This window comes from Corylus avellana, chromosome ca4 (genome assembly GCF_901000735.1).
Source record: "Corylus avellana chromosome ca4, CavTom2PMs-1.0".
In the NCBI taxonomy this organism is placed as follows: domain Eukaryota; kingdom Viridiplantae; phylum Streptophyta; class Magnoliopsida; order Fagales; family Betulaceae; genus Corylus; species Corylus avellana.
The window spans coordinates 25,320,621-25,340,049 of record NC_081544.1 but is presented as its reverse complement, the minus strand read 5'-3'; the positions used below and the strand labels follow the sequence as shown (position 1 = coordinate 25,340,049).

Genomic DNA, 19,429 nt, shown 5'->3' with positions numbered 1-19,429 from the left:
AAGTTTCCAATATTGGCTACTTTCTTTCTTTTTTTCCGCTTTCCTCCTTCGACTTTAAAGGGAAACCATTCATTTGATCAATCCTTGTACTTTTCTAAGGAGCAAACCTCCATCGGATCAAACAATATTATTGGCACCAATTTTCCAACATTACGGCTCAATGAAACCAAGCAATACCTAACTCATTAATGAATCGTACTAGGAGGAGATGTGAAGTGTGAACCTCTTACTTTGGTTTCTTCTACTGTGTGGAACAAAATGAGCCATCTTTTGACACGTATACAGCGTATTAAGGCATCAAACCAGTATAAAAAGGTGTCCATTCTTGCTATTTTGAATTGCGCCATCAAAAAATGTCTTCTGCAATATACTTGCCACTCTACTTGCTCCTTGGCCTGGTGGCTCTCGCCACCTCAGCTCTTGCTGATTACTACAAACCTCCCAAACATGAGCATAAGCCACCTGCTCCCATTTACAAGTCCCCTCCACTCGTGAAGCCACCACCGGTGTACAGCCGTCCTCCATTTAAGTATCCACCACCAGTGCACAAGCCTCCTCCACTTAAGAAGCCACCAACTTACAAACCTCCTATAGTGGTACGACCACCGCCTTATAAAAAGAAGCCACCAGTACCACCTTATGGACACTACCCAGGACACCCTCCGGTGGAAAATGTCGAAATCCCATACAAGCCGGTGAAGCCACCACGAAAGGTGTTTCCTCTGCCGCCGCCGCTACCATATAAGAATCCACCGATATCCCCCAGAAAGAAGCCCCCACACTACAAGCCACCCTACTACAAGCCGCCCTACAAGCCCCCACCACCTGTCCATCCAAACTGATCAATTTATATGAAAATGATAAAATTAATTATATATATGCGTGCTATAAATAAGAGCAGTTGAGTTGCCAACTCATACTGTGCATCCAGAAAATCATATGCCATTAGCTTAATTAAGTGAGACAAGCTCTAGCTATTGGCCCATGAGCATATCCTAGTTTCTCTAATGTAAAGAAGCGACTGCCTCCAGCAGCTAGAAGCCTCATTCTATAATATATATAGTTCTTCCTTTTATTATGTGTATGCTTAATTTCTGGTTTGCAATACTGCGCTAATTAAGCTCAAGAAATTACTGTGGTTTCTCCGCGTGCATATGAAAATTTTGGTTCACAGACATGACCAATAATTAAGTACCGTTTTAGTGCATTTTCATCTAACTCTCTAAATTTACTAACTTTATGTTTTGGTATCCAATAAATACTTTGACTTAAAAGGTATTTTTATTGAGAAAAAATAATTATAGGATAACAAATGAAGTAGAAAAAATAACATAATAGAAAATAACAACCAGTCACACAAGACACCAAAATTTAAGTGATTCTGCTTAACAAGCCTATATTCACTGGCAGAGCCGATCGAAGAGAAACTCACTAACAAAATGTGGAGTACAAATACTAGTATAAATAAACCACTCAAACCCAAAATCCCCAATACAACCAATTAAGCTCACACTCACATAGTAGTCACATAAAAGAGAATTTATTACAAAAGAGAAAAATCTCTTATGTCCCTAAAGATGGCCGGCTGCGATGGAAGCTGCTGCCCTCTAACAAATTAATTGAATATGACAAGTCTTCAATACATATGGCTAAGTGGGTTAAGCTTCACAGTGAAGGAAAGAAATTACTTCTCCATGAACAGTAGCGGAGCCAAGACTTTGGTTTAGAGGGGGCAATTTTTTATTTTTTTATTTTTTTTTCTTTTTGTGAATGAAAAAAAAAAAAATTGAACAAATTTGACTCGTGCTCGATCAATACGAGCTCATTTAGAATTAGTTTCAGTTAGCTACAAATATATATTTCATACAATTAAACTATATAACAAAACTTATATATATATAGTCATAAATAATTAATTTAAAAACATTATATAAATAATTATATGAATATATATACTCATAAATATAAAAGCTTAATCAATGATAAATTTTGATTGCATACCAACAATTAATTTAAATTGTTGAAAGCTTGAAGTTGAAAGAGATATTGTAAGAAAAGAAATCAAATTGTGAATTGTTGAATGGCTTAGTCTCTGAAGAATGAAACTTTAACAAAAGTCACAAAACACAAGTAGTCAAAAAATTACTATTTTGCAACAACAAAGAAAAACGGTGTTTGTTTGTTAAGAGTGTAGCTCCATACAGTCTACGCCGTACGTTTAATTTAAACCCTCGTAATTCATGTCAAGCTTTAGTTTTTGTAAAAGTGGCGCGTTAGTTCAGAAACAATGAGTGTTCATTTTTTGTTAAATGAGACGCTTTGCATTAATTAAAAGTTAGTTTTGATAAACAAAAGATAGATTTAAACAGTGCATTTTTCCAAATAATAAGAGTTAAAAAAGGATCACGCCGGTGTGAGTTGTGCCCTGTTCTCTTGGAAAATATTTGGCCCCCATTAGTGGGGAGGGTAGGCAACCAAGAGATCCAAAGGAATTCTACCATGAGTAAGTGGAACTATTGGGGGGTGAGGGGGGCAACCCCTGTCCATGAAATAAAAATAAGGCAAGACATGGCTGCTGGAGAAAAGCCACAAAGTTGCAACCATGGAATAAAAGGGGCCCACCAAGTCATTTTCCAACAATTTATTCATGGAGATCAAAAGTAATCTACACGCATGCGTTTTGATATCCTGTACGGCAGTACATTTTTTTCTTTCTAATTAAAAAGGTTGGAAAGGGAAACTAATTATGGCTATTCTATCTGGGCATGAACATAGTAGCACCAACCTGCGGGGAACTGCTCAAAAGGGACCTAGACAGTGAAAACTGTAGACGCACCCTCAAGACCAGCCGAGCAATAGCTTAACCATCCGCCCCACCAGGACATCAATGGGAACCAATGTGATTTATACTAATTAGGCATGTAGATTCTCCATTGCGAAGATTCGAACCCACACCCTAGTACTTACTTAACCACTTGAAAATTTTCTTAGGCTATTGCCACCACCCTTGATGATACGGCAGTATGTTTGGTGCTCTGAAAATATGTTTTTGGTAACTTGGAAGTAAGTGAACTGATGGTGAAGAAATTGTGTTATTGTACTGGCATGATAATTTACATTAACGAATTAAGCTGATTTACATGTATCAGGCATGTTATTTAATTAATTAATGAGGTAATTAAGCCTAATTGATTTGATTAACGATGAAAAATATCTCCCGAGGGATCGACTATACCATAAGCTAGCTAGCCCCATTCAAGAGGAACGATGGCCACCTTTCAACCCATATAATACTATATGCATCCAGAAAATCATGTACCATTAGTTTTAGTGAGAAAGGCTTATGACATTATCCACGTGACAAAAGTTGGTACCACTACAAAATAGTAATAATAATAATAATAATAATTAGCATAGACTTTTTGTCAACACTAAAAGTTCAAATGTCGCAGTTATTGGTCTTTAGTGGCAACATGTTGGACGCTAATGATCATGTCGATGCAGATAATTTAATGATGATTATCATTAGTGTCGACATTGGGGTCCGCCTTAATAATTACATTTCAACGGTGATCATAAATGTTGTTTTCCATAATTTTTTTTTTTTGTTTTTCCTTTATAAATCATTTGGATTTAAACTACATCTATGAGAATAAAAATTCAACATGTTCCAATTTATAAGGACTAAATTAACTTAATGAATTTCTAAATTTATTTGATATATGGGTTTATGCTATTGAGTAAATTAAGAAATATGGTTCAAAACTATCTGAGCACTATTTGCAACCTTACCAAAACCATTTTTTTGGTTATTTTGATGAGCCAATATGGTGAAAAAGTCTTAAAACTTTCATTTTCAGCTTCACCAATTTGACCCCAAAAATAGTGAGCGAACAGTATTCACTATAAATGGTGAGTACTATTCACTTACCAAATTAATAAAAAATTTGTTTTTCTTTCCCTATTTTTCTTTTCTATTTCTCTCTCCTCATTTAATAGTTAAAGAAATAATAAACAAATGTTTGAAAAAAAATAATTAAATGAAATAGTGAAAATAGATCGTTAAAATAGTGAGGCTGTTGGGAATGTTCTAAAAAAGTGAATAATTAAAATAGAAAAAAACGTACTTTTAATTATTTTTGTGAATAATTAATAATACTTACAAACGTTTTACATTTTTGCTAGCTAATTAGTCCCCGCCCGCCCCCCACCCCATGCGTCTCTTAGAGTCAGTTGAACCTTAGGTAACAGCGGCTCCCTTATAACCAATTTTCAAGTTGAACCTTAAACAATTTTTGATATTCTGTTCCCTAAACTTATGGTGCATGTTAGTTTGCGATTTCATAAAAATCATCTATGTTTTTAAAAGATATCGCAAAAGGTAAGCGTTTGACATTGCGATTTAAAAAGTACTTAATCTAAAATAGGAAAAAAATTCTACGACTTCTATAAGAAGGTTAGGGAATGCTTATTTGAAAAAGCGTGAATTTAAACCAAAATCACGATTTCATATAACAAATATTTGATTAAAAATTATTTTTTAACATGTTTTACGAAATGCCTTTACGATTTTAAAATTAACGATTTCAAAAACGCAATTTTTACAATCACACATATTGAAACCGCAATCTCAAACGAACCCTTAGGAAAAATGTCAAAAAAGTCACCCACTACAAAGTCCCTAAGGGTCCGTTTGGCAGTGCGTTTTTAAAAAAATAATCTGCGTTTTTAAAGCAAATCGCAATTTTAGAGTGTTTGGGATTGCGATTTTAAAAACGCAAATTTTAAATCGTGGAAAAATCCGTGATTTCTATAAGCTGACTATAGGGGGTGCTTATTTGAAAAAATGTGAATTTAAACCAAAATTACGATTTCGCTTAAAATAATATTTGGCGCAATATTTACTTATTTGGTCATGCTGCAATTATATGCTAATATTATCCAAACACCCAATTGATAAAAATAAAAATAATAAAAATATATATATATATATATATATATATATATATTTCTTAACATGTTTTACCAAACCCTTATGCGATTTTAAAAAGTAACGATTTCAAAAACACAATTTTTAAAAACATGATTTTTAAAACTGCACTTATTGAAATCGCACTCCAACCACGATAAACATTAGGATCGCTATGCAACCAAATGTACTGGGTTTAACTATACCAATCCGAAGCTTTAGTATATTCATAAAATTATTTTCCTCTCACACTTCTCCATACGACTTCTTTACTTTTCTTTTCCTTCCAACAATAATCCACGATCGTCATCTTGCTTCTATGTCGCCTTTTTGAGTGCCTTGTCGAAAGAGCACTAGCAAATTAACGAAATCACAAACGAAAACGAGAGATAGATACTCGTAGACAGACGAAATCGCAGACGGACAAAATCACAAACAAAAACAAAATCGCAGACTGACAAAAATAGAGAAGAAAAGGACGAAATCGAAGAAGAAAATCATCCAATTATGGATCTGGATCTGCTTCATTCAGAACCCCATTAAAGAACCATAAAAGACTTTCTGGAGAAGTTGAAGACGGACAAAAAGAAAAAGAAAAGTGACGAGAGAGAAAGAAAGTACATTTTTTTATTTATTTTTGTCACATTGGAATCATTTGGCTTTGGAGACTTGATGCAAAATAATACTTTGAACCCACTAATTCTATAAGTCATTTTTGTACTATTTTTGTGTCGCTCTATAAATAAAATAGCTTTTAAAATCATCATTTGATAAAACTTTAATAATAATCGATCACAAACTTAATAATGATTTTAAAAATCACATTATTTTTAGAGTGATACAAAAATAACTTGTAGCATTAATCCACCCAACTTGCTTTGTTACCATGATCATCCATGTTCATGTGGAGATGTGTTGAATTTGTTCTGATTTTTGAAAATGAAGAAAGTCCCTAAAAAATATTGTCAAACAGTCCAACAATTTTTAAAAATTCTGGCTCTGCTAGCTACTCGTAACCATTTGAGAAGGGAAGAAAGTAACGCGGGAATTAGCACTATTTGGTTTTTTACCCAGACGGTGAAGTTTGCTTATGGGTGGCACGGCCATCGATCAAACCAACTGATTATGATGGTTTTTTTTTTTTATTAAGGAACGGGTTACTTAAGGAGATATTTCACATTCTTGATCCGAATAAAATAGAGAATAAGAGAGCAGTTAAAAATACTTTCAAATACAAAGTTAAAAGAGGCTCATTAAACACAAATTTTTTTGTAGTGTACACAACTTGCACTATAAAAATGCACTACAAATAAACCAAATAACAACAGAAATAGAAAAAAACAACAATCCAATCTAAAGATGTGCTGCTGTAGGAATTTCTCCTGAGACAGCGTCACAGCAGAAGACAAGAGACCTCCCTTAACTACAGCAGCAAAACGTAGCAGCACAGCCAGCACGAAACTAGACCGAATCTGAGCATAAAAATAAAAGGACAACAACAAAATAAAAAATAAAAATAAAAAAATACATATAAACAGCCGCATCGGTGGACGGCAGGGCAGCTGACAGCAGCGGGGACAGAATAGGGTCTACTGACTCAAGGGGTGTGTTTGCGAATGAAACGGTACTGTTTCAGGGCCTCCCTCAATCCCAAAAAAAAAAATTCACTTAAAATTAATCTCAATATCTCTACTTTTTATTCCACATCAATTATTTTTATTATTATTATTTAAATTAAAAAATCACTAGAAAATTTTTTTTTACATTTTTCTATATAAAATATATTTATTTACTTTTCTCCACAAAACATTTTCACTAAAACCAATCAAATACTTATTTCTTAAAAAAAGATTACAGTACCATTATAAGGCCATCGACAAACAGGGCCAAGTAGACCACTGCATTTCGCCCTTGCCAGAGAAAACTCGACTAATGCAATCATTGAATATAGTGCCAAGCACACACTTTGCTAGCAAAAAGTTGAATTAGACTCTGCTTTTATTATTATTTTCATGTTATTCAATGGACATAAAAAAATCATGTGAAAAGTATATTTTATATAGCTTAGCTTTATTTTATTAGTTGTTACGTAGCCTTAATCATAAAACTGTCCATGTAAGGAGGAACAGAGCCTTTGCAATCTGCAAAACTCGGAAGAACAACGGTAACTCTAAGAACGTATGCAAAAGATAAGGCATGCTCTAAAACCCTTGATCAACAGCAAACCACAAAAGTAAATTGTCTTTCAGTTCTACAAAATGGCAGCCTTAATATCAAATTTTGCACTAGATGGCTCATGGCTATACACACATAGAGCTTGCATATATGGAGCAATCCACCTACATTTGTGAAAGGCATTTTTCAAGGAAACATAGAATTCAAAAGGAGAAAATATAAACATTCACAACCACAGGTTCCTGACACCGGCGACAGATCAATCATACACAACAAGTTTCTTGTACTCTTCACCAGAGATTGCTAATCTCATCACAGCCTCAGGATTTACGATCCCACCTTCCTCCAAGAACAAAGTCAACAAATTCTTGGAAAACCCACTCACAAGCGCCACCCCACTCTGACTCGCAGGCACTGGAGTCGACGGGGAGTGCCTAAGGTTCCAAAACACAATTTCCGGCACCCTGTTGTATCCTTTCTCCTGGAACTTTCTCTGTATCACTTCATAATCTGTTTTCCATGAATTCTCCCTACCATGCCCATAATCATAACAATGAGACGCCTGATCAAATTCCATATCACTGAAAACAAATACCCTCTTGATCAGTTGGTCTTCTGTCAACTTGCCCTCAACTGCAACATTCAAGATTTGATCAAAAACTTTCTGAAAGTCTGTGTTACCACCCCACTCCATCATTCTTATGAATTCAGTCTTGGCAAGAAGAGTATCTCCTTTAATCAAGTGAAGCTGAGGATTTGCACTAAACGTGATCACTTTCCCCTTCCACGGCTCTTCACTGAGCTCCGAAACTAAAAGCCCCAGCGCCACGCACACCTCCATCGGAATTCCATTCATACTCCCAGAAACATCACAAACCGCAATGCAATTCTTAAGCTTCCCTTTCTTGGCAACATCACCAACCATTCTTTCCCACTGAAGCTCCGCCACCTTCCCACCATCCCCATCATTCAGGGACTGGATAATCTCGTGGGGAAGCAATGCCCCAGCAGCAATCTTCGCCTTCCCACTCTTCACCTTCTCAAGATATTCCCCAAACCTCTCCTTATCGTGCTTCGTAAACAGCCCCTTGTAAGTCTTCATTGCCACCGAAGCAACCCTGTTATACGGCAAGGCATTCCACTCATTGGCGCTCATGTAGACCTCCGGCAACTGCAATGCCTTATGCAATGGACCAAGAACTTGTTTCCGCAATCTATCTCTAACCCTGTACACATAATGCGCCTCTTCGATTTCCTCATACTCTTTCTCACCCTCTATCGGGAAAACCCGCCTTGCAATCCCTTCGCAGATCAACAATGACCTGTCGTACGACGAATCGATGGTCGGGCACCATTTCCCAGCAAGACTAATTTTACCAACCTCCCCACTACCCAAAAACGCCAAGTCCAATTTCAAAAGCTCCGCAAACACATCGCAAACACAATCGAAGAGAAACCGATAATCCGAATCGTTGTTATACCAATACAAAGCCTTAGTAGCCTTGGAAACCCTGGCCTTCTCCTTATCACCTACCCCACTGCTCCGGCTCTCCTCCAATATACCCTCCTCCTCCTCCTCCTCCTCCTGCTCCTGCTCCTCCTCCTCTGTCTCTGAAACAACCCCACTGTATCCCTCACTTCCTCTCTTAAATTTCCAGGAATTCGCATTCCTCTTCCGGGAAAACATTTTCATTCCCCTCCTTTCCTTCCAGGCTTGCTTTGCGAGTTTGCGGACCTCGGGTCCTTCAAGGAGCCTATAAAGAATCTCGGGCAAGTCCTTCAGGTACCCGAAATCGGCGAGAGCCCTGATGTTGAGAGCGAGGGTTTTGGGGTGGGCTTTGTGGAGCCAAAGGGCGGAGTTGTAGAACCCTTGTTTATCAGACTTTCCAGTGCCTCTCACACCCCTCAGATTGAATATAAGTTTCAGGGTGGTCAGTGCATCGTGGGCCCACGCCAGTTGGAGCCGTCGGATCAGATCCTCCGTAGGGGTATCGGGCACCACTTGGAAGAAGAAGTCCAGGCAGGCGTTTCCGGTGGACAAAAACGTCGGGGAGAGGTTTTCCGTCAGACCCATAGGCGGTCTTCCAGCGTGCGTTTTGTGGGCATCATCGCAGGTCGGTGGGTTGCATGTGTGGATTTGGAAGGCTATGGCGGCCATTTCGGTGGCGGAGTCGGCGATGTTTCGTGCGTCTGGTGGGCCTATGAGACGTCCAGCAGATGCCATTTGTTTTAGGTTTGCGCTGTGGAGGTTCCGCAGACTCTCATTATAAAACTGAAGAGTATCGCGGGAGTCTAATTCCCTGTGGTTAGGCATATGGGTATTCACACGTTTCCTCAAACTGCTCATTAACACGTTTTGTTTTTTTCTTCAGATTGATTTTTCGTTGTACGTGGCGAGTGGTTATTGGCGAGTGTTACTTCGTCTCTTGGAGTTAGTTATACGCGACAGGATCTCATTTTCTTGTTGGACACGTTTATACGTTCGTAAATGACGTGCCACGTGATATGAATAGAATTTTCAATTTCTTTTTGTCAAAAAGAATAAAAAAAAGGTAAAGCTATTACTTCACCAATAAGTTATAACCAATACCATAATAATCTATTAATTAATTTAATTTAAATGCCATTGTAGGATTTGGGGCGTTCTTTCAATTTTGGCGTTCATTAAATGGATCTACCATTCATGCTTTGAAATCAAATTAAGATTTTAGCCTTACATGCAATTAAAATAAAGAAATAAATATCTTTTGCTTGTTTCATAGTAAAAAATTTCTCATTTATTTTGATACAAACCATTTTTTGGATGTAAAATATTTTTCATAAAAACTATTGACACTATTATGTGTTGTGGGTTTTTTTTTTTTTTTTTTCCTAATTGAATAAGGAAAATGGTTATAAGGAATAATCCTTATCACTCTTGATTCGAAAGGATGAGAGAATTGGGGAACCAAATATCCAAAAAAGGGTATGCTCCTCAACAACATACCCAAAATGAAATAAAACAATGTAGAAAAACATACAAAGGTTAAGAAATTGGTCAACCAAGTGACTCGATCCTCTTAAAGGGTCGCACGAGGCAGTTACAGAAGCAAAATGGGCACAAATTAAAGCAAATTTATCTGAACCCCCACATAGAAACAACAACAGCCAATAGCCACCCAAAAGTAACTGAAATGATAAATGCATTGTCCAAGTCCGAGTCTAGGACTAAAGAGAAGAGAGGCATCAACATAAAGATGAGAACAGAAGTCTCCACCACCATATATGAACAAAATACAGGAAAACAAACATTACAAAAAACATGGTGTTTTTTGACGTGACAAACAGTAACACACTTTTGTTACGTCGATAATTCTTGACATGGCTACAGTGACACGTCAATAAAAACTTTATTGATGTGGCGCATTTCCGCATGTCAATAATTATTGACGTGCCATTATTTCACAAGTCAAAAATTAATTAATTAATAATATTAATTATTTGTACCTATATTAAGTAACAAAATTTAATTGGTATATGTATAATGGGTATATCTCATCATATATTAAGAGATATATTCAAACCCATTAAAATTTTATAAAACTAGTTAATGCTCTTGTCTCTTATATGCAATGCTTTCACTGTATATAGTTATTATATATATATGCTTTATATTCTTTCATTTATAGTTATTAATTAATAGTAGGTAACAAAATATATATGGTTATTAATTAATAATAAAAATTATGCAATGCTTTTATTTTATATATATATATATATGTGTGTGTGTGTGTGTGTCTGCGCACGCACTCTTAATTTGTATTCTTTAATTTATTTGGAAATAATTAATATTAGGTAACAAAATATATATGATTATTAATTAATAATAAAAATTATGTAATGTTTTAATTATATGATGACTTTCTTGACGTGCCACATGTGACACGTCAATAATTTATTGACATATCTACGGTATACACATCAAGAAACCTCATCGAGAAGGCGCGAGACCAACTGAACCCCTTTTTTTTTTCTATCCTTTTCCCTCCTCTTTTTCTGTCTCCTCCTACATGCGCCCACAGCCTTCCTTTTCAAATAAGTAGTCATTTTTTTGCTTTCTTTTTCTTTTCCTCTTCTAGATGAGATCTCTTCCTTATTTTCTTTCCTTTCTCCTTCTCCTTTCAACTAATTTCTTCTCCCAAATTCCTTCTTTCTACTTGTCTTTCGGTTCTCACTTTTATATATATACATTCTTTTTTTTTTCTTCTTCTTCTCACGCCCACCTCCCTTGTTTGTAGCTTAAACAAAATAAAAGAAAAGAAGAGAAGGAACCTGCAAGAGAAGAGGAGAAAAGGTGAAAAGAAGAAAGAGAAATGGAGAGAGAAGGGAAGGGGTCTAAATATTTGGGGATTTTAAGGTATAAATGCTTGAATTTGAGTTATTTTAGATCTATTAGTCTCTTATATAGAAGTTTTTTTTTTTGTTCTAGTTAAATTTGCTAAGCCACTTTTAGATTTGTTCTTCCACATTATTTGGGGGTTTAAAGTATTTTAGGAATTTCTACATGATGTTTTGAGATCAGAGTACTTGTGTAGTGAATTCATGATTAGATTTTGGGAATTTTCCTTCAATAGTTAGATATATATGGGTGTTCAACATTTTCAGGGATTTATATGGGTTTTAAGTTGCAACTGGATTTTTGATGATAAACATGATTTTTTATGATAATTGAAAAAAAAAAAAAAAACTATGGAAATTTTTTTTAAAAAAAAAAATTATGATTTTTTTAAATATTTTTTTAAAACTAACACGTCAATAATTTTTTTTACGTGCCACTTTTTGACAAGTTCATAAATTATTGACATGGTGAAACTGTCACGTCAAAAAAAAAAAAAAAAAAAACTACGTGCTAATTTCTGACACGTCAGTAATTTTTGACGTGTCAAAATTGGCATGTCAAAAAATTGGAATTTTTTACACTCGCCTTATTAACCTTTGACACACGTCAAAAAAGGTTTCTGACGTGTCAATATGCGTGACACGTTAGAAACAATTAGTTAACAAAAACCTTTTTTTTTTTTTTTTTTTGTAGTGATAGATTGAGTTTGGGATTGTGATTTTGCAAGAATAATATGTGTTTTTAAAATATATCGCAAAACTTAAGCCGTTTGACATTGAAATTTAAAAATTAAGCACTTAATTTAAAATAGGAAGAAAAAAAAAATGCGAGTTCTATAAGCAGGTTAGGAGGTGCTATTTGAAAAATCGCGAATTTAAACCAAAATCACTATTTCACATAAAAATATTTGATTAAAAAAAAAAAAAACTTTTTTAACATATTTTACCAAATGCCTTTGCGATTTTAAAAAGTAACAATTTCAAAAATGCAATTTTTAAAATAACGATTATTGAAACCACAATCTCAAACGGACCCATAAACCCAAAACAAAATACAACAAAATTACTGAAAATACAAAAAAATAAATAAATAATACAAAATACTAAATACAAAATAACAACAAAAACGACTGAAGAACATCAACAGCGGCCGAAACACCGGAGGGAGAACGTATTGACCGGAGCGTGAGAAAGACACTCCGGCAAGTGAATCTCACGCACCGACACAAGAGATTCACACGCCAGCTCGTGGTGGTTAGAAGGGAACGTGGCGGGCGGCGTTGGGGTGCTGTGGGCATTAAATAAATATAATAGTTACCAAGAAAATAAGTGTGGTGGGTAGGGGTGTAAACGAGCCGAGTTTGAGCGAGCTTCCCTTGTTTGGGCTCGGCTTATTTAAATTTTACTCGAGCTCGAGCCGAGCCGAGCCTAAGGACTAGCAAAAAAATCGAGCTTGAGCTCTTATATTTAATTTAATTTATTAATTTATTTTTTTATTATAAATTTAAACTTCACGTATTCTTAAACGGCTCAAGAAGCGAGCTTGCATATGAGCATTTGCTTAGTCTGGCTAGCGGACTATAGAGCTCGAATCAATATAGCAAGGCATTTGGTTTTGAAGAGAGATGATATGCATCATTTTATAATAAAATGATGCTATTAGAAAAAAAGAAAAAGAAAAATCAATTTTTAATATTAATATGAGGAATTATGTGAATAACTACCAATTTGAACTTTATACGAGCCGCTGACGAGCTTAGCCGAGTCGAACCGAGCTAGCTTCGTTTAATATTCAAGCCAGGATTTATGTTCACAAAATGCTTCATTTAATATTTGAGTCGAGCATAAGCCGAGCTTATGCGAGCCGAGCCCGAGCTCACTCGCGAGCGGCTTGTCTTTTTTATCCAAAAATAAAGAAGTATTGGAGAGTTTTCGGCATCAACCGAAAACCATCTAACCTTGCTTTTATTTTGCAAGAACCTCATTGCTGAACAAGAAGTCCCTTCACAACTTAGCCATGAAGAAAATCGTTGAGGTAGCAAATTCTTGAACATAAATACGCACCAACCGAACTCAAACATATTATTAAGAATAGCGTCTTCCCTAGCTTCCATTAGAATTTCCTCCATTAGAACATATTTTTAAAGTCTATATATATATATATGTAGTGGAAGGCATTAACTTCGAAGATTCCGTTAGAGAACTTGATCCCAAGGCAAAGAAAGAAAAGCAACATAAAAGAAAATGCCATGAGCGAATCGGCCTGCAAAAGCTGAAGCTGACTCAATCTATGTATCAATCATACACAGCAAGTTTATTCTATTCTTCACCAGAGAATGCTAATTCCATCACATCCTCAGGATTCGTAATCGCACCATCCAAGAACATATTCAACATATTCTTTGAAAACCCACTCACAAGTGCCACCCCACTCTGCCTCTTAACCACCGGAATTGCATGTAGACGGATGCCTAAGGTTCCAAAAAACAATCTCCGACACCCTCTTGTATCCTTTCTCCCAGAACCTCCTCTGAATAACTTCATAATTTGTTTCCCATATGTTCAAATTGTGCCCATACCTGGCGTAATAATGACGCTGCCCAAACTGGGCCAGACCAGACACATTATCAAAATCCATATCATTGAAAACAAACACCCTCTTGATCATTTGGTCTTTGGTCAGCTTGCCCTCAACCACAACTTGCAAGATTTGATCAAAAACTTTTTCAAAGTGTTGGAATATTTTATATTTTCTAAATTAGGTTTATTAATATTTTCCTTAATAAGTTATTTTTCTTTATGTTAGAATATTATTCTCTGTTATTATATTTCTTTGTAAGGTTGATTTTCTTCCTTAATTAGCTTAGATCAACTTTAGGGTTTCTTGATCACTACTCATTGTCTCTCTATAAATAGAGAGTTATGTAATATTGTTTGATACAGTGAATATACAAGATGTAGCCCATACATCTCTCTTCGCTTCCGCTCTCTTCTCTTTGTAGCCCATACGTCTCTCTCCGCTTCTTCTCTCTTTTCTTTCTCTTTCATATTTTAGTATTTTATATTCTATATATATTTCAACATGGTATCAAAGTCACGTTTCTGTTTGTGGCTTTCAATAAAAGTCTTATGACATTGGTGTTTTCTAGCATTAATTCTCTTATGACGAACTTCCAATTTTGTTGTGATCCACGGCTTTATTCATTGGCGAATCTTGGCACAATGCAGTTTGGCCATTTATAGGATTTTTTTTTTTTTTTTAACAGCTAGTTTCCATTGTCCAGCCTCATTTACAATTGCGGCTTGGCCCTTCACCCGATTCTTTTAACGGCTTGTCTCCATTCTCCGATATTTCTCCGGCCGTCACTTTCAGCCTTTCTCGTCTTTCTTGTTGGCGAATCCTAGCACAATGTGGTTTGGCCCTTCACAGGATTAACGGCTAGTTTTCATTCTCCGACCATCATTGTCAGTTGCGGTTTGGCCCTAAACCAAATTCTTTTAGTGGCTTGTCTCCGCTCTCCAATATTTCTTCAACCATCACTTTTAGCCTTTCTCGTTGGCATTGTCTAGATCCAACCATCAACTTTGAATGACTTTAATTTATTATCTTTTCCAAACTCAAGCTTACACCTTGAGTTTGAGGTAGGATGTTGGAATATTTTATATTTTCTAAATTAGGTTTATTAATATTTTTCTTAATAAGTTATTTCTCTTTATGTTAGAATATTATTCTCTGGTATTATATTTCCTTGTAAGGTTTATTTTCTTCCTTAATTAACTTAGATCTGCTTTAGAGTTTTTTTATCACTACTCATTGTCTCTCTATAAAAAGAGAGTTATGTAATATTGTTTGATATAGTGAATATACAGGATGTAGCCCATACGTCTCTCTCCGCTTCCACTCTCTTTTCTTTCTCTTTCATATTTTAGTATTTTATATTCTATATATATTTCAACACAATGCTTCCACTGCATCGTCCTTATGACTTGAGTCTTGGCAAGAAGAGTATCTCCTTTAATAAAGTGAAGCTCTGGATTCGAACTAAACATGATCACTTTCCCCTTCCAAGGCTCTTCACTGAGCTCCGAAACTAAAAGCCCCAACACCACCTCCATCGGAGTTCCATCCATACTCGAGAAAACATCACAAACCACAATGCAATTCTTGAGCTTCCCTTTCTTGGCAACATCACCTACCATTCTTTCCCACTGAAGCTCCACCACCTTCCCACCATCCCCATCATTCAGGGACTAGATAATCTGGTGGAGAAGCAATGCCCCAGCGGCAATCTTTGCCGTCCTACTCTCAATGGCTTTCTCAAGATATTCCTCAAACCTCTCCTTGTCGTGCTTCGTAAACAGCTCCTTGTAAGTATTCATGGCTACCGAAGGAACCCTCTTATACGGCAACGCGCTCCACTTATTGGTGTTCATGTAGACCTCCCGCAGCTCCAATGCCTTATGCAATGGACCAAGAACTTGTTTCCGCAACCTATCTCTAACCTTGTCCACATAATACACCTCCTCGATTTCCTCATACTCTTTCTCACACTCTCTCGGGAAAATCCGCCTTGCAATCCCTTCGCAGATCAACAACGACTAATCGTACGACGAATCAATCGTCGGACACTATTTCCTAGCAAAACTAATCTTACCAACCTCCCCACGACTCAAGAAAGCCAAATCCAATTTCAAAAGCTCTGCGAACACATCGCTAACAGAATCAAAAAGGAACCGGTAATCAGAGTTGTTGTTATACCTATCCAAAGCCTTAGCAGCCTTAGAAATCTCCCTCTCTTTCCTCAATTCCCTAGCTTTCTCCTTATCCACACACTCCAATATCCTTTGCTTGTCATCCTCCGAAGTGACCATCCTCTTCCCCATACTACCTTCTCTCTTAAATTTATCAGAATTCTTTTTCCCGAAAAACATTCACCTTCTGCAGAGTGAAATTCTTTTCGTCGTTTTCCTCTTCAATGAGGCTACCTTTGCAGGTACTCGGACATTGGGGCCTTCAAGAAGCCGATAGAGAATCTCGGGCAAGTCTTTGAGATACCAAAAATCGGCAAGTGCCTTGACATTGAGAGCCAGGGTTTTAGGGTGGGTTTTGTAGAGCCAAAAAGCAGCGGTGTAAAACCCTTCTTTATCGAACTTCCCGATGCCTCTCACACCCCTCAGATTGAAAATCAGTTTCAGGGTGGTCAGGGAGTTGTGGGCCCAGGCCAGTTGGAGCCGTTGGATCAGATCCTGCGACTGGGTATCCGGCACCACGTGAAAGAAGAAGTCCAGGCAGGGGTTTCCGGTCGAGAAAAACGCCGGGGAGGAGTTCTCCGTCAGACCCATCGGTGGTTTCCCCTCAAAGGTGGGGTTGTGGATGGTATAGTGGGTTCCATGGGCATAACCGTCGGTGAGATGGAAATCGTGGAGTCGGGAGACTATGAGCCTACAGCAGCGTTTTGTGCGGAAGAGCGATCTCCAACGGCTGGTGGGCCTAGGAGCCATCCAGCAGAGGCCATTGTTGCATTGGGTTTAAGGTTTTGTTGTTTCCTCAACATCTCTATTATTTGTGGGGAATTTATATCCTGTGGTTTATGTAAACATCCTATAGCTTACACTATTGGCTTTTCTCGGAGAATTTTTTTTTTGTGCTACGTGGCAGGTATATGCGCCTCGTGTTTATGGTTGGGTAATTTTCTTTGCCACGTGGCAGGTAAATGTGCTTTGTGTTTATGGGTTGGGTTGCAGGCGATTTCATCTCTATTTCTTGATGGTCACTAGGCAAGGTTACTGGTTATATTGCTCGTGCCGGTGGGCAATCAAAAATTAAAGTGAGATATCGCGGAAATATTTTTTGTTATATTCTATAAAGAATTACTATTACTTCCGACTTCCGACTTCCGACTTCCGAGTCTCTGATAGTATAATATATTCGAAATATACATACAAATACGGATGCATTTGGAAAGATTTTAACAAAATCCAACAAATTCTTTTTTAGGGTTAAATTCACTTTACTATCATTAAATTGTAGGGTTTTTCAATTCAAACTCTAATATTTAAAAATTGGCAATCTACCCCTAATGTTTCAAAAACTTTCAATTCAGACTTTCTGTTACTAATTTTTGTCAAATTAGACGAAAATCTATAAAAATACGTAATTAATAATTATCTTCAATGCTTTTTTTTTTTTTTTTTTTAATTTCTGTTCAATTAGACGAAAATTAGTAATTGGGGGTTTGAATTGAAATTTTTTGAAATATTAGAAGAGTACATTATTAATTTTTAAACATTAGAATTCGAATTAAAAAACCTTACTTCGGAGATAAAGTAAATTTAACCATCTTTTTTAAGTTTATACGAAATTAATGGCATATAACAAGGGCCTAATTAATTAGCAAATCATAAATGTTGGCCAACCAGTCTGTTATTCAACTCGTGTGCAACAAGGAAAGTCACGATAATGTCGAAAATATCCTTGGCTTTCCTAAGTATCATAACCCTCTAATTCTCTACTAAGTTCGTATCAAACCAAAGGAGAAATAATATTCTATTTGACACGATAATTTTACATTAATTCATTTGGGGGTGTTCAAACTTCAAATAGATAAAAATTAAGGCCCTCTATCTTGCGATCTGTGATGGTGGCAAGAAGCCCATAACTGGTATGCATAATATTGGGGCCTTGTACTAGTCGTAGGCTTCTTCCTATAAAAGCCCAAAAACTGAGAGGAATTTTTTCTTTGGAATTCATCAGAATCTTTCATTCAAACAATTCAAGAACAATTCGTTAATAGCCCATTATTTGCAACTTTTACTACATTTGAAAGCCCACCCGTTTCGTGGGCCACGAACTGAAGCCCAATTTCCCCGCATCTACTACATCCCAAGAGCTTCCTTGATCACTAGCCTTCGGGTTTTAACTAGTGCCTTGAAAAATTTTGGGCTTATATAAAACATTCTGATTTAATGTAAAATGGCAGATAAACTGCCCAATTAGTGTCAAATCATTCTATCACATCTAGCATTAATGTTATTCCTTGTATAAAATCTCTTCATGATTTGGGTTCCCATCTTATCTGAATCAGATTGTGACAATGGGCCCACAGGCACACCCTTTTTCCTCACTGGAGGGAGAATATTCTGCTTGATCCAATGGTACTTATTATAGGTATTGAGAACAGCCAAACAGCCAAGAGAGCAGCTGCTGTTCGGTCATGGCAAAAAGGAGGAGGTTTTTGCCACCAATAAGAAGTTTCCAGCTACCCCAATCCTATCAAACTTAAGTTTACAAAATAAACACAACTACATCTGATTATTAATTTAAAATATTATTAATCTTTAAAATAAAAAATAAAAAAAAAATTGAAGTCCCAAGTCAGGGGAAGCAACCACCCAAGAAGGGGTGGCTTACCAGCCACCCCCAGTAGCCATGGGTGGCAGCAGGAGCCACCCTAGATTTGTCTGGAGTGCCTCGCGGCCACCCCAACCACCGCTGGGGGTGGCGTGAGGCCACCCCAGAGAGTAGGGGGCCACCCCCTTGGTGGTGGGGGTGGCCGCGCGAGCCACCCCAGATCCTGTTGGGGTGGCCCGCGCCACACCAGATCTTGTTGGGGTGGCACGCCGACCACCCCCAACAACATTTTGGGGTGGCCCGCGGTCAGAGCAACCGGAGAGAGACAGAGAGAGGGCGAGAGATACTCACTCGGGGTGTTCCCCAGGCCACGGGGTGGCTCTCCGACCACCCCAACGCCGCCCTTCTCGTCTTTGTGTGGGTTTTCTCTCCCTCTCTCTCCATCTCTCTCTCTTCTCGCTAGATCTGAGCAGTGATGGTCGGGACTGCATGGCGGCGGCGCAATTTGAGATGGGCAGCACCGGTGGGACCAGGCGGCGGCGGGCGGTGAGGTTGTG

At 37.2% G+C, this 19,429-nt stretch overlaps 2 protein-coding genes and 1 pseudogene across 2 annotated transcripts; 1 reads left to right on the top strand and 2 right to left on the bottom strand.

Annotated features, from left to right (window-relative positions):
- Window positions 1–353: 353 nt before the first annotated feature.
- LOC132178278 (repetitive proline-rich cell wall protein 1-like) lies at window positions 354–842 on the top strand. Its single transcript, XM_059590721.1, has one exon. It carries the CDS (start codon window positions 354–356, stop codon window positions 840–842), a length of 489 nt encoding a protein of 162 aa, XP_059446704.1.
- A 6,356-nt stretch (window positions 843–7,198) lies between these two features.
- Window positions 7,199–9,397, bottom strand: LOC132178687 (uncharacterized). The gene has a single exon (XM_059591189.1). The coding sequence runs from the start codon at window positions 9,366–9,368 to the stop codon at window positions 7,404–7,406; it is 1,965 nt and encodes a 654-aa protein (XP_059447172.1). The 5' UTR covers window positions 9,369–9,397; the 3' UTR covers window positions 7,199–7,403.
- A 4,443-nt stretch (window positions 9,398–13,840) lies between these two features.
- On the bottom strand, window positions 13,841–17,023 carry LOC132178277 (uncharacterized; annotated as a pseudogene).
- Between the last annotated feature and the right edge of the window lie 2,406 nt (window positions 17,024–19,429).

What these genes read in the sequence shown, in the direction of transcription:
- LOC132178278 (XM_059590721.1), top strand. Translation starts at nt 354, where the DNA reads ATGTCTTCTGCAATATACTTGCCACTCTACTTGCTCCTTGGCCTGGTG.
- LOC132178687 (XM_059591189.1), bottom strand. Translation starts at nt 9,368, where the DNA reads ATGGCATCTGCTGGACGTCTCATAGGCCCACCAGACGCACGAAACATC.